Source organism: Medicago truncatula, chromosome 1, assembly GCF_003473485.1.
Source record: "Medicago truncatula cultivar Jemalong A17 chromosome 1, MtrunA17r5.0-ANR, whole genome shotgun sequence".
NCBI classification, from domain to species: Eukaryota; Viridiplantae; Streptophyta; class Magnoliopsida; order Fabales; family Fabaceae; genus Medicago; species Medicago truncatula.
Window position 1 is genome coordinate 30,282,417 of NC_053042.1, and position 15,291 is coordinate 30,297,707.

Below are 15,291 nucleotides of genomic sequence, written 5' to 3' on the forward strand. Positions count from 1 at the left end.
ATATTGCATATGCAGTTGGCATAATCAGTAGATTCATGAGTGAACCAAGAGATCTCACCTGCTAGCAGCCAAAAGAGTGATGAGATACATCAAAGGAACACTGCAGTATGACATTTTATTTCCTAAGAGCTTAAATGAAAATTCTATTGAGCTGATAGCATATTCTGATGCTGATTGGTGTGGAGACAAACAAGATAGAAAGAGCACTTCAGGGTACCTATTCAAGTTTATGAATGCTCCAATTTCATGGTGTGCTAAGAAGCAACCAGTTGTAGCATTGTCAACTTGTGAATCTGAGTATATTGCAGGGTGTATGGCAGCATGTCAGGCAATATGGCTTGAAAATATACTCAAGGAGATGGAGATAGAGGTTAGCAGACCCATAGAATTGCTCATAGACAACAAATCTGCTATAAGCTTAGCAAGAAATCCAGTTCTGCATGGAAGAAGCAAGCATATAGAAGCAAAGTTTCATTTTCTAAGTGAACAAGGGAGCACTACAGATTGTTCATTGTTCTACTGAGCTGCAGCTTGCAGACATATTCACTAAGGCATTGAAGGTTGACAGATTCATCAAGCTCAGAAGCTTGATTGGAATGAAGGAAGTGGAAACTTGAATTAAGGGAGGATGTTAGTTTGTTTTAATTCAAGTTTAGTTTAGTGATAATCACAATCAGTGGTTAATCACATTCTGTTTTAGTTTGTTACAAGTTTGTTAGAGGTTAGTAGATAAGATCTAGAGTTTGTTACATTGCTTGTGCTTCAAGCAACCTAGCTAGATATTGTATATAAGCTACTTCCTTTGTATATTTTGTATGCAGAATCAATAAAGATCAATTACAATTTCATCATAACTTTCTTCTCTCTCTAATTCACATAAACCTTAGAATTAAAAACTGCTTCTGAACTAACTTCTGAACAGTGCTTCTAAACAAGCTTCCGTTTCTGGTTTTTCTGCGCTATCAACCACTCATAACAATGGTGATCATTTACCATACCATGCAACTGCGACACATCCTCCTCTACACACTGCCCATTATTGTCTCTTTTAAGTATCAAAATATTACTCTTCCTTCTACGGTAAACATTTTTTTGGTAGTGAGATGTGGATTACGTTGAATAGGATTCAAAGGAAACTAAAATCAGTTCCTATTATTTCTCCATTCATTTTTATTGCTATTGACCTTCACTTAGTTGCTTCTTTGAATCATTCCACTAATACCTATCTATGAGGATCCACGTGCCTAAATGATTTTCCTCTCCTTTCTTATACGTGGAAAGTAATTCTTGTTTCCTTTTGACCCAAATCAAGTGCATGATCTCTCTATCTCTTTATCTTTCACGGTGATACTACTACTCCCATATTTAGTGGCCTCTTGATGAATTCATTTGAGTACAATAAAACCCTTTTTACTTACTGCTCAAGCCATTTCATCGTAAGGTCAAGAGACAATAATTTTCTAACCTTCACAAAGAAACCGTCACACCACTTTCTCATCATCACTTAACTCTTGATCATTCAACAACTTTGCATGTGTACAAAATCTTAAGGTAAGTCATATTGTCGTCCCTTTTTCCATTCTCTTGTTCATATTCTAGTATTAAGTCCTTTTCTCCTTTGAAGATTTGGCCTTGTCTGGAAGTGCTATTATCAACCTCTCCAATTGTATTTCTTTATTCGCGTAGCACTTCAAAGACTTGCTCGTGCATTTGGTCAGAATCAATCTTAGGACGTGCTCGTGCTTTTGGTTTAGAATCAATCTTAGGGACGTCTTTCAACGGAAAAGCACCATAAGGTAAGGGCTTTTTCCCAAACGTCCATAATAAGTGCTAGGGCTGTGGTATTAAATAGTGGTAGCAATTCTTGTCTTTTAAGAAGAAAAATAGTTAAAATGTATTTGAGAGTAAAATTTAATCTTTTCTAAAAGTGGTTATTCTTAATTTTGTATTATATGATATTTGTGTATGAAAATGTGATGTAGAATGATATATTTTATGTGATTATGTTTTATATATCTTTGTGATGTTGGGAAAGAAATGTTAGATTCTTAATAAAGAAAGAAATGAAAAACATGAAGAGATGAGTATTATGAAAATATTGACTTTTGGTTCATGTGCATGATGGTGTGTTAATGTTAATATTTGCATATATTTTTCTAAGTGGCGGGTATTTTGTTTTACTGTGTTTGCCTTAGTGGCGGCGGGTTAATATCATATTGCTTTGTGGCATTTAAGTGGCGGAATTTAGTCTTCATTTTCATGATCATGCATTAGCATATACATCAGTGTTGTGCACCACCTTTTTGCTCATATCAACTTTGTTAATTAAAAAAGAAAAGAACTTAATCACCCAACCCGTGGCCATATTCCGAATTGCAATTTTCTACCACTCTCTTCCAAAATAATTGACCTAGTTGATTTTACATATGTCAATGCACAATTTTAACCTTTAACATCTTTATTTGCTTATTAGCAAAATATGATCAAAATATGTCATGTAAATAATACACATAGTTTTTTTTTTTTGGTGTACCAATACACATAGTTAAATAAAGTAAGTTATTTTTTGAGAAAGAGCGTATTAATTTAATTTCTTTGATTGAACCTGATATACGTTCTTTTGAGAGCTGATCCTGATAACATTTTTCTTGTAAGAAGGTGATCTTAATATACATGTTAGTCCAAAAATTTATAGATATTTATGCAAATTGCAAGTGATATTCATAATTCATCTGTTGCTTTCTTGTATCTTATGAATGCGTGGTTTGACCAGAGTAACTCGTGTGTACCTCATGCATCTTTGGCATATAAATATGAATACTATTAAGGAGCATTCGGAATTCTAATTTTTTAAGTTTACACCAATAAAAAAGTCTTCCCAACTTTGTAGGTGAACCACCCCTAATTAAAAATAAATTATTTTATAGTAAAACTAATTATAATTTTACAATTGTTTTTAAACTCCTCCCTTGGAAATGCAGGTCCAAACTCTTACCACTAAATCACCCTTAATTAATTATATGTAACTTTGTAAGCAAGTTTTAACAAAGTTGGAAGGTAAGTCAAGTCTTCCGAATAATTTTTTCTTTAACGAAGTTTATTAACCACTTGAACTCTATAATTTTATTTTATAGTGAAGACTTGAACTCAATCGATCATTTGGTTATACTAAAATATGATTTGATATTAATAACAAAGTAAATTGTTATGGTTAATGTTTGTTTGTATATTCATCCATAAAAATTATTATTTTTTAAATTTATTTATCTATTTTTATAAAAAAAAAAAAAGTGAACAAATACCGAATTAGTGACCAATTTGGTCTTTATAATCCAACACATTTGGTCATTAATTCTCCATATTCTAAAAGTTTTCCAACTGATTTGAACTGCTCGCTAATTCAGTCTCTAAGTGATTTAGTGACCGATTTTTTCACTATAGCCACACCATATCTTAACACTAGATTGTCAATGTGCGAGGGTAATATATATATATATTAATCTATCAAAATTTAATTCATATTGACAAAAATTACTTTATTCCCCTTGTCCACCTACCTATCCTTCCCTATGTACAAACCACCTTCACTAATCAACAAGTGCATCGATCATCAACGAGTTTATGGAACTTTTTTCAACCATTTAATAATTTAAAGGTTGACATATAAGAAAATCAAAGGTTGAAGAGAAGAATCGAGGAAATAGATGGAGAAGTTTCTCTTTTGTTTCAAAGATGGTAAGAAAGGTTGACATGTAAGTGCAATGACTATATATAACCTCCACTAAAAGTATAAAATGGGTCATTAACCTTTGTCCACATAACAAGGCTAACTCTGTTGCTTAACAAAGTTCATGACCCTTTCTTCTATTTAAAGAGATAAAAACATACGAAATTTAACGATGATGTGATTCACTTAACGAAGTAAGCATTAGAAAAATATATATATTGATATATATATTTTATTGTTTGAAAATGATAAATTAAATAATTAATATAATCATTATTAGAAAGTGCTTTCTTAATTTCCAAGTTTGACTAGAATATTTTGGAACACAATCTAAAATATTTTAGTAGGCAATATAATATATTTTAGAGCATGATCTGAAAATATATTTTAGTAGTCAATAATATATTTCTGTACTGAAAAATATATTATTTTCTTCAATATAACATATTTTGGTACTCAATTGAAATATTTTTGTAGAGAACTTTCTCTATAAATAAAGAGCTCACACAATGCATTCTTCACACCAAAAAACACAGTTGATGCTTCCTGTGATTTTCTTTTCTTCTCCCTCCTTAGACTTGTTTTGACCGATTAAACCATATTCGAGGGTGTTATTTCTCGAACGTATATTATTTACAGTGCAATATTTAATTGAACAGGTGAACTGTTGTGCTGTTTTATCCTGGAGGCGCACAATTGTTAGTCTACCTTGCACAATTTTAGATAGTGTCGTGATTCGTCTTAAAGAAAGCGATGTAGTCGTGACTCAATCCGGTAGAATCTTCGGTGCAATCTGAGTTTTACTTTTCCTTTTTTAAGGTACTTTTTCTGAATTCAAACTTAACACATTATCTGCTGTTTTTTCCACCAAATCCGAAAGTTGAAAAATTGACAGTTGTTTTAATAGGAGGAAGACACATAATGCTTTTCACTTGATATATCATTACTGTTTTAAATAGAGAATAATGTAGAAGCTAATTTGATTAACATTTTGAAAAGCCAGGAATGATCACTAATTTTGATAAAGTCAATCGTTTGCATAAGTTGAAAACGACCTTGAATATTTACTGGAACATTTATAAATCAAAACACGCTCCATAAGATCATATTGATTCTAAAAATTAAAAAGTATTTCTTTAAGGAGATTGAAAAGAGTACTTTAACACGTGATTAACAATGAAAGTTTTATTGTTAATCCTTAATCATTTACTCCCAAATTGGTCTAAAAAATAAAATAGACCTGGCCATACCAACTTTTGTTTATTTTACTAAAGTCTTCATTCTGCCACCGTGTTTTTCACTAAGCAGCCCAATGACAAAATCAAACATTATTCACGTATTCAACAACTCAATCTTTTTTTGTGCACAATTTTCACATTCCAAGTCTTGGCCACGTTTCTCTTCTTTCACTATATAAAACCTCATAATCCTACATATTTTCTTCTCTCAAGTTATAGATATTATTTCCATTTTTCGTTCAACTACATTTTCTTCTCTTCCCTTCAGAACTCTTGGGCCTTGGCACCTTGGTTATTTTCATATATAGCAGTTCATTATGGATTCACACAAGCAACTATTCATCCTTCTATGGCTTTCGCTAGTACTTGTACTTCTCTCAGGTATGTATGATCATGAATTTATCATCCTGAAGGTTTAAAATTGATTTTGACATGTTTGAGAATGATTTTTGTTTCTAGAGTTAATTTTATAATGAAGTTAGAATTTAGAGCTTTTGAATCGGATATCTACTACCGCATGCAACAATTTTAATCAACTTATAATCAATATATACGTTCCCGTTTTATTTTAACTTCTTGATCTCATTGATTTTCCTTAATTAATATTGGTTAATCAAAAACTTACATTTGTTGATTGTTAGGACTGCAAGCTGAGGCCAGTCGTCACCTAAAATATCCAACAAAAGAATTGTTCGTTTTCGGAGACTCGTATGTTGATACCGGCAACAGCCAAAAAAGTAAACCTGGTTCATGGAAAGAACCTTATGGCATAACCTTTCCCGGAAAACCTGCAGGAAGATTCTCGGACGGTAGAGTTTTAACTGACTTCATTGGTACGTAACCTATTTCACCCATCTCTCTCTAATGCTATTATCATAATAATCAAATGAAACATTGCAAAGTACATGCTTTTTAATTAAATTATTTTGTTTATATACTTTTCTAGCTTTCACATGAAAAATTATGCGTTTCGAATTAATTCAGATGCTTTAGCTCTATTACCGTATTATATTTCTCTATTTATTATAATTTTTGAGATGTGGGGTTTATTTCTTCGTTGGCTTGCCACTTTATCTTTCTTGTGCTTTTATCCATAATATATTTTATATTTGGTTGTTTTTTTCACCTGTAAAATGCTGCCTCATTGTGAGGTGCTTGTGTTGACTAAGAGCATCTTCTATGGAAGTTTTTTTTTCTTCTTCATATAAGTAAGTTATGCTTAATTATTATCTTTATTAGAGAAATTAAAGATTAATACAAAGCTTTCTTAATTGGAAGTAAGTGAGAGAAAATGCTTATACACACATACAGGGCCGGTCCTAAGATTTTTGGTGCCTTAGGTGAAATAATAAAATTGTATTAGTTAATTGAAAGCTACTTTTTGTTATAATAAAAAACACTAGTTTAGTGGTTAAAATTTATTTTTTAAAGTGAATAAATTGGGTGTTCAGGGTTCGAACTTCAACCCTTACATTTTACAATGCACTTTCTCTTCCAATGAGTTATCGTCCATTCTAAAAAAAAAAAAAAAAACTGTTATCTTCACGGGATCGTTATTGCTTTGTTTTTCTTGGAGGGAAAAAAGTATTTTGTGTACAAATTTGGAATTCAAAAACAGAAAATCACATCACATGATAAGAACGACACCTAGTTTTGAATCTGATCACATGGAATAGTTTTTTAATTTGTCTTTCCTTATGACTACTATCTTTTTAATTAGTAGTTTCATTCCTGAATTAAATTCTTCGTGAATTCCTCACTTTGGCCTATATGCTTAACCACATGCTCTTAACGTTTATCTTAACTTCAAGAGTTGTTAGAAAAAACCAAAAAAAAAAAAAAAAAAAATGTGATTGAGAGTTTTGAGGGATTGGAGTGAATAGAATATTAATTATGAAGTAGTTTGAAAGCTATGTGTCATTTTTTATTGACATCATGAGATTAGCAAACAAATTAATTAATTCAATTATCAACCATTGTTTGTCGTATTTACGCTAACTACTACCCTTATTAATTTTTTTTTTTAATAAACTTCCCTTATTAATCTATTATATACGCTCTTTTGTCATAGAAAAATAAGTATATATATGTCATTGTAACATTTGACTTATTAAACTTCCCTTTCTTGTAAGTTGATTTTTACTTTTAGATTATATTTGTACCTATGTCATTGTAACATTTGACTTTAACGAAATCAAACTAGCGTATGCAAATCAAATTTTTTATTTATTGGAAAATGTTAACGAGTGTCTTCGGAGCTCTCTTTAAGGATCATAATTAGTAAGTATATTATGAAAATGCATGTAATCAATGTCTTGGAAATCGAAATGTTTGATTTTTTTTAAGAATAATTGCTTATTTTAAATAGCTTAAAGAGTGCCACAGAAACACTCGTTAACGAGACTCATTTATTTACTTGTACAAAGATGCAACACATGTTATTATCAAACTGTTTCCTCTTATATTTACACTTAACCAATAATAACGTTACATTTATATGGTGCAGCCAAGTATTTGAGATTGAGATCACCAATCCCTCACAAATTCAGGAACATTGTGTCTAAACATTATTTGAAGTATGGGATGAACTTTGCATATGGTGGCACAGGTGTATTTGATACATTTACTTCAGGACCAAATATGACAGCCCAAATCGATTCCTTCAACCAACTCATTCAAGAAAATGTCTATACTCCTTCAGATCTCAGCAAAGCTATTGCTTATGTCTCAGTTGCTGGAAATGACTACAATCATTACTTGGCCACAAATGGCTCTCTTCCGGTAAATTTGTTCATTATGATATGAGCAGCGATGAAAACTTCATATCTCTATTAGTCAATTTCATACCTCGACATGAATTTTAACAAATAATTTCATTTAATATACGCAGGGTTTTCCATCTTTCATTGCTTCAGTGGTTAAACAAACAACCACCGATTTGATTCATCTCCAAAGCTTAGGGTTTAAGAGAATTGTTGTAGGTGCTTTACAACCACTTGGATGTCTTCCTCAAACCACTGCTGAATCCTCGTTCCAACGTTGCAATAGTACATTTAACGACCTCGTAGCTCTCCATAACAACCTATTGAACCAATCCGTGGCCAAATTGAACCAAGAAACCAAGGATCACACCACCTTTACAATTCTAGACATTTTTGACAGTTTTGCGTCGGTGTTGAACCACCCTGCAAGCCATAATATCAAGGATCATTTGAAGCCATGTTGCGCGGGAGTAAGCAGTCAGTATAATTGTGGAAGTGTAGACGAGAATAATGTTAAGAAATATTTGGTTTGTGAAAATCCAGAATCAAGTTTCTTTTGGGATGGATTGCACCCAACACAAGCTGGATGGAATGCTGTATATAATGAGTTGGAGAAGAAAGGTCTTCACAATATTTTGTACTAGAGCTATGTATCTTTGTGTCATTTATTTGCATCATTTTGTTTGTTGTCTAATAAAGCACCATTCTATTCATGAATTTGTTAAGTTATCCTTAAACTCGGCTTCTTTGTATTATTACATGTCATTTCCTTTCAAAGGATGCAATGTGGAAATCGATTATTATTTTTTGTTGTTGATATGATACTAATTTTGTTGAATGCTAAAATAGTTGTTGGAAGCAAACTGGTTGAAAATGATGACAATATCAAGCTAAAAAAGACCAAGGGTGTGTTTGGATTGAGGGTTTAGGAGGGGAAGGGAGGGGAGGGGAGGGTTTGATTTTCTTTTTTAAATTACCAACTATATAACATGTTTTTCTAAACGTGCTAATCAATGGGTTTTTGAGCGTGTGATCCTTGGGATGAACACACTTGGAACACCGTCCTGGAGAAATGTTTCAACCCTTTTATCTGATGTTTCAATGTGGGTTATGAATGAATATGGCACTGGAGAATCATGGACTAAGATTTACAACATCGATGCTTCGTTCAATCCTTCGGAAAGTCATGTTCAACGGAGTTGTGATTTCAAATTGCGGGAAGAAAAGGAAGTTCTTTCTCTGTCTCAACTCTCAACAGATTTTTTGAGACTTGAAAGTTCATGCTTTTCATCATCTTATGGTGACTTGATAAATATATCTTCCTCCTTATCTGATGGTGAAGAGTTTGGTGAAGAGCCGGCTTCCAAAGAAGAGTACGTCTGTTTTCGTATTGATTGGTATTCTGACCCTTGCTTATTACAATTTTAGGTATGTTAACTTAGACTTTGTTATGTAATATTGGTGTTATTTTATAGGCTAAAATATGATTTTGGTCCCTGCAAATATGCCTCGTTTTGGTTTTAGTCCCTGTAAAAAAAAATTGTTGTTTTTGATCCTTGCAAAATATTTTGTTTTTGAAAATAGTCTCAGGGACTATTTTCAAAACTAAAATATTTTGCAGGGACCTTTTTAAAAATCAAAAGATTTTGCAGGGGCTATTTTTCTAATAAATAGGCTCAGTCATTATGTGACATGTGTGCAAATCATCACAAAAGTGGGGTCAGGGACGAAAACCAAAACGAGACATATTTGCAGGGACCAAAAACAACAAAAAAAAATTACAGAGACTAAAACCAAAACGAGGCATATTTGCATGGACTAAAATCATATTTTAGCCTATTTTATATAGGTGTGCAAAATTGAATTTGCATGAAGAAAATGAAGATCTTGATGTATAGACAAATACCTTTGTCGTCCTGTGGTGAGGCTTTTGGTGAAGAGTACAACTGATTAGAAGGAATTTCCATACAGTCCTTGAAAAGGGTTTCTGAATCCCTAAGCCTGAATTATAATGATTTATCTATTTGAGTAGCTTCGATGAATTGATTAGATTTAAATTGAATTTCAATTTTGGTGGCATGGTATTGAACCCTTTACATCCTTCTGTCATGTTCACTTTAAAGTTATTTAAATGAGTTTAATAGAGGTGTATTGTCAATCTAAAACTATATTTCACTTTTAAATATGTGTTTTAAAAATACTTGATTGTCATTGGTTGTCGGTGTAAAACTAGTTTACACCGACAATGCATATCCCTTTTTTTATTTAAATTCTGAAATATTTTCTGATCATTTGCATACAAGTATGTGCAAGACCCTTTTGTTATTTTTTTGTTCAGCTTTCACAATTCTATATAGTCTCATGCAAATACAATTTAGTTCTTAACCGCTCCCTAAAAAGGATTTCGGAATTTCCAAGTGTGAAATACAGTGAACCAATTATTTGATGAGCTTTGATTGCATTGGTTTAGATTTAAAACTTCAACAGTTGAATTTCAATCTTTTGATCAGATTAACATGGTTATTTAGTGTGTAGATTCATTTCACCTTTAAGATCTTCATTTGACGTCTCATATCATGCAAATATATGGCTTTTATATTTGCAAGAAATAAGAACAATAAGATTGGATTAAAATTAAAACATTAAACCAAGTTGCTAGGGCTCCAGTGGCAAGGAGCTCCTTTCAAGGACGTATCCGAGGAATATCGGGTTCGATTCCCAGCGGGAACAACACTTGGTCAGTGCGCATGCCTCTACGCATGAGCCGGATTAGTCGTCCACCATTGGTGGGTCGGAAACCGGTGCGAAAGCCTAAAAAAAATAAAAATTAAAACATTAAAAACTCATAATAAATAGAAAGAAATGAGATTATAGGAAATCTATCATTGCATTTCTCCCATAATCCCAAGTCAAAAGAATACTCAATCACATTCATAGTAGATGCAACAAAATAAAATAAAAACAGAAGAAAATGAATAAAAGACTGGATTTTATTGAAAGTTGAAGTTGCAAGAACATAAACTAATTAAGATAAAACTAATGAGAACTATGAGTTTGCGACTAGAAAATGGTTCTTCTCCCCTTATTTTCGTGGCCTGGTGTTCATCTAGAAGTCAAAATAAAACTAAAGGTAGTAAAATAGCACTAAAATGACATCAAGAATACTAGAGTTTCTAATAAAATAAAGGCATAAAAATAGATAGAAAACTACCTTATCAATGAGCAAGAAAGTGACCGAAACTGGAGATGCCTAAACCGTGAAAACGGGGTTGTGGGAGAGCAATACGAGCTTCGTGCTGCTAGGTGAAGAAGTTGAATGTTGTACCCTAGATGGTCAAAGTCCAGTAGCCGAAAGCATCACTAGCTTAAAGAATATGTTTTATTGTTTTTGACAAATTAAAACTTTATCGACCCTTTCCTTTCTTTGATGAAAAATACCTTAATCATATAGTTAGTGTTCTTGAGTTAAGTGAATATGTAATAGGGTAGATGATAGACATGGAGAAACAAGTACACAATGATTTTGATAATATAGTGTTCACAAAATATATATTATTAACATATATTAGTAGTCAAAAACGTATGTGTTACTTCTATATAGTAGTAACTACCACTCTACCAGACAATCTACTATTTTGAATTTGCTTCTTATGATTTGCTCTCTGAAACACTTAAGCAAAACATGAGTGGTATAAAATATTCTCTTATTATTCAAATTATCAAAACAATATTTTATATGTTAATTTTATCTTATGGACATTTTATTTGTAATCCTAATCATACTCACAAGTGGTATAAAATAGACTTGGCCATTCCAACTTTAGTGTATTTTACTCAAGTCTTCAGCCTCCCACCGTGTTTTCACTAAGCAGCCCAATGACAAAATCAAATCTTAATTATTCACAAATTCAACCATTCAAATCCTTTTTGTAACATAATTCTCACATTCCAACTGTTTGCCACGTCTTCCTCCTTTCACTATAAAACCCTAAATTAATTCATCATGTTTTCATATAGTTTTCTCAATATCCATATCTATTTCCATTGTGCATTCAATTATATTTTACTCTCTCCTTTCTAACTTCCCAACAAAAATCTCAAAACCTTCATCATTCCCATTGCTAGTCATCATCATGGACTCACAAAAGCACCTTTTCATCCTCTCATGTCTTTCCCTATTACTTGTACTTCTCTCAGGTATATATTACTATGAATTTGTTCATTTTTTTATGGAAACACGTTTATGAATTTATGATCATAAAATTTTTCATAAACATTTTAGGAAGCCATGTTAATAGTGTGAAATATTCACTTGTTTTGTCGATAAATATTAATAATCAATATATATATTCAACTTTCTAATTAGTTTATAAACTAATTAAATGTACATCTTATGGTTTATTGTTATAGGACAAATGGAGATGCAAGTTGAGGCCACTCGCCATCTCAATCATCCTTCAAAAAAATTGTTTGTTTTTGGAGATTCGTATGTTGATACCGGCAACTCCATAAAAACCATATTTGATTCATGGAAAGTACCTTATGGTATAACCTTTCCCGGAAAACCAGTTGGGAGATTCTCCGACGGTAGAGTTTTAACCGACTTCCTTGGTATGTGAATTCACCCTTCCCTCTAAAAAAAAAAAATATGCAAGGTCCAATGTTCGAGTATCCTCGGAGCACGTTTTAAACATTTCAAATTTAAAAATTATTCTTTAAAAAACTAAACTATTACAATTTTCAATGCAATTTAAATATACACGAAATTTTATAAAAAACTTACGATTTACGCTCAAAGTGTTTCGAAGACACTTGTTAACATTTCCCTTATTGATATCATAAAACATAGAAAATAAATTTTGTTTTCCAATGGTAAATGAAATAGATATATTTTTATTTTAAAAAAAAACATTGAAATCACCACATTATTAGTGTTTGCTTTATTAGTGTTCCTTACTATTTATTAAATGCATATTTTAGTCTTCCTTTATTAGTGTTTGCTTTCTCTTTTACTTATATATGCTTCCTCTTTTATATTGTGCAGCCAAGTATTTGGGATTGAAATCACCAATCACTCACAATTTATGGAATACTAATACAGTGCCTAAGCATGATTTGAAGTATGGGATGAACTTTGCCTATGGTGGTACAGGTGTATTTGAAATATCTTCTACAGGACCAAATGTGACAACACAAATCAATTCCTTAATCAAACTCATTCAAGAAAATGTATACACTCCCTCAGATATCACCAAATCTATAGCTTATGTCTCTGTTGCTGGAAATGACTACAATTATTATTTGAAAACAGGAGGAGCTTTCCTGGTAAATTATTTAATTTAATCATCATATTTATTTTTTATATTTCTTGGATGTATAATATGAGACTCAATAATTAAAAAATTACGATGATAATGATAATTAAAATATATTCCTACCGTCTTTAATTGTAAGACCATATACAAAAACAAAAAAAAAAGTTGTATTTTTTAAAAATAAAAATAAAAATTGTCTCTAGATATAAGACTATTTACAAATTTTTAGATGCATTTATCACTTTTTTTTTCAAGTGAAGCCCTTATTAATATTATCAATGTATCATGGAATATTAAAAGTTAACAAATAAATATATCTATATACAAAGGACTATTTGGTAATAGTCACATATATTTATGACAAGTTTATTACTCCAACAAATTTATTAAAAATTAGGAATAAATATATTTATACATCCGTTATTTTTGTAAAATAATCTTATAAAAAGGACGAGGGGAACAAATAATTTTTCAATTATTATTGCATAACATTAACACAATATTTCAAAGTTATAAAGATAAAGCACTACTATGTAACAATTATGATAGATGGAAGATAGAAGATAAAATACAAGTTAGGAAAAATGTATTTTTGAAAATTTAAAAAAAAAATTGCATTTTCAAAATTGTAGATCTGAAGATGAAAACCAAAACGAAAAATAAAACGAATCCAAGTATTTTTTGGTGGTGGCCTAGGGTTCGAACTCCGAACCTTGCATGTATTATGCATTGTTCTTATCAACTGAGCTAAGCTAACAAGGACAAAATGAATCCACGTAATATGATAATAGAAAAATACCAAAAAACATAAATCCATAATTTAGAAGGGTTTCTAAAAATAAAAAATTGCACTCATTTTTTATATATTTATAAATGAATGTTAACAAAATAATTTCATTGAATAAACGCAGGGTTTCCCATCTTTCCCATCTTTCATTGAATCAGTGATTGAACAAACAACCACCAATTTGATTCATCTTCAAAGCTTAGGATTTGAGAGAATTGTTGTGGGTGCTTTACAACCCCTTGGTTGTCTTCCTCAAGCAACTGCTGAAACCTCATTCCAAAGTTGCAATAGTACATTTAACGACCTCGTAGCTCTCCACAATAACCTATTGAACCAATCTGTTACAAAGTTAAATCAAGAAACCAATGATCACACCACATTCACAATTCTAGACATTTTCGATAGTTTCAAGTCAGTGTTGAATCACCCTTCTAGCCATAACATTAAGGAACGTTTGAAACCATGTTGCGTCGGAGTAAGCAGTGAGTATAAGTGTGGAAGTGTAGATTATAAAAATTTAAATAAGGTTAAGAAATATTTGGTTTGTGAAAATCCTGAATCAACTTTCTTTTGGGATCAGTTGCACCCAACACAGGCCGGTTGGAATGCTGTGTATAATGAGTTGGAGAAGAAAGATCTTTATCAAGTTTTGTATTAGGGCTTCACTATGTATATATGTTTGTGCCATCTATTTGCATCCTTTTGTTTGTTGTTCGATAAAACACCTCTATTGTCATTAATTTGTTGATTTATCCTTAAAATCAACTTGTTTGTAAGATTGTAACTATTCTGTTTGATTTCATTTCAATGCGTAGATTATGAAAATTGATTATTATCATTATTATTATTCTTTAATTTTTGGATATCCACATCCTTTAACATGATGAGCGTACCATCATCTTCCTAAAGGGACTGAAATGCATCAAACAAGAGAAAACAAGTCTTTGAAGTAAAATTAATAGTCACGGGAAAGGGGTTTGAATTTTGGCCTTTTGAAATTTTGGCTGCGTCTCAAATTTTGAGAAGAGATTCGGATATTATAATATGTAGTAAGTATTAAAATGAATTTGATACTTGAAGAGATTAGATTAATATACTTGATTCTGAACTATCAAATAAATGAGATAAAAGGTAGAGAAGATGACACAATGATGTTATTATGGTTCACCCTATTAGAGTTAGTCCATTCCACACAATTGTGAGACTATCCAATAATTGTGCTTGAGATACCCTCTCAAATACTACACTCTTCTCTCTTCTTTTCTCGGTTTATTTGATCTTACAAGTTTTGGACAACCTCTTCAGACTTTAACAACCACACAATCCACCTTTTAGACCTTAAAACAGATTAGTGATGCTTTTGCAATTGACTAAACAATTGTTTGTGATCTTGATCTAACAATAATAATTTTGATCCCACAATCACATTTCTCTCTTTCTCTCTAAGTTGAATCAGATCACA

The 15,291-nt window shown here is 31.5% G+C and overlaps 2 protein-coding genes across 2 annotated transcripts; both read left to right on the top strand.

The window, feature by feature from the left end:
• The first annotated feature begins 5,135 nt into the window (after positions 1–5,135).
• Positions 5,136–8,546, top strand: LOC25483851 (GDSL esterase/lipase At5g03610). Its single transcript, XM_013612565.3, has 4 exons — positions 5,136–5,346; positions 5,607–5,798; positions 7,472–7,746; positions 7,856–8,546. Exons 1-4 carry the CDS (start codon positions 5,283–5,285, stop codon positions 8,369–8,371), a joined length of 1,047 nt encoding a protein of 348 aa, XP_013468019.1. The 5' UTR covers positions 5,136–5,282; the 3' UTR covers positions 8,372–8,546.
• Positions 8,547–11,753: 3,207 nt separating this feature from the next.
• Positions 11,754–14,670, top strand: LOC25483852 (GDSL esterase/lipase At5g03610). The gene is made up of 4 exons (XM_013612566.3): positions 11,754–11,924; positions 12,138–12,338; positions 12,772–13,052; positions 13,954–14,670. The coding sequence occupies exons 1-4, from the start codon at positions 11,861–11,863 to the stop codon at positions 14,485–14,487; spliced, it is 1,080 nt and encodes a 359-aa protein (XP_013468020.1). The 5' UTR covers positions 11,754–11,860; the 3' UTR covers positions 14,488–14,670.
• Positions 14,671–15,291: the final 621 nt, after the last annotated feature.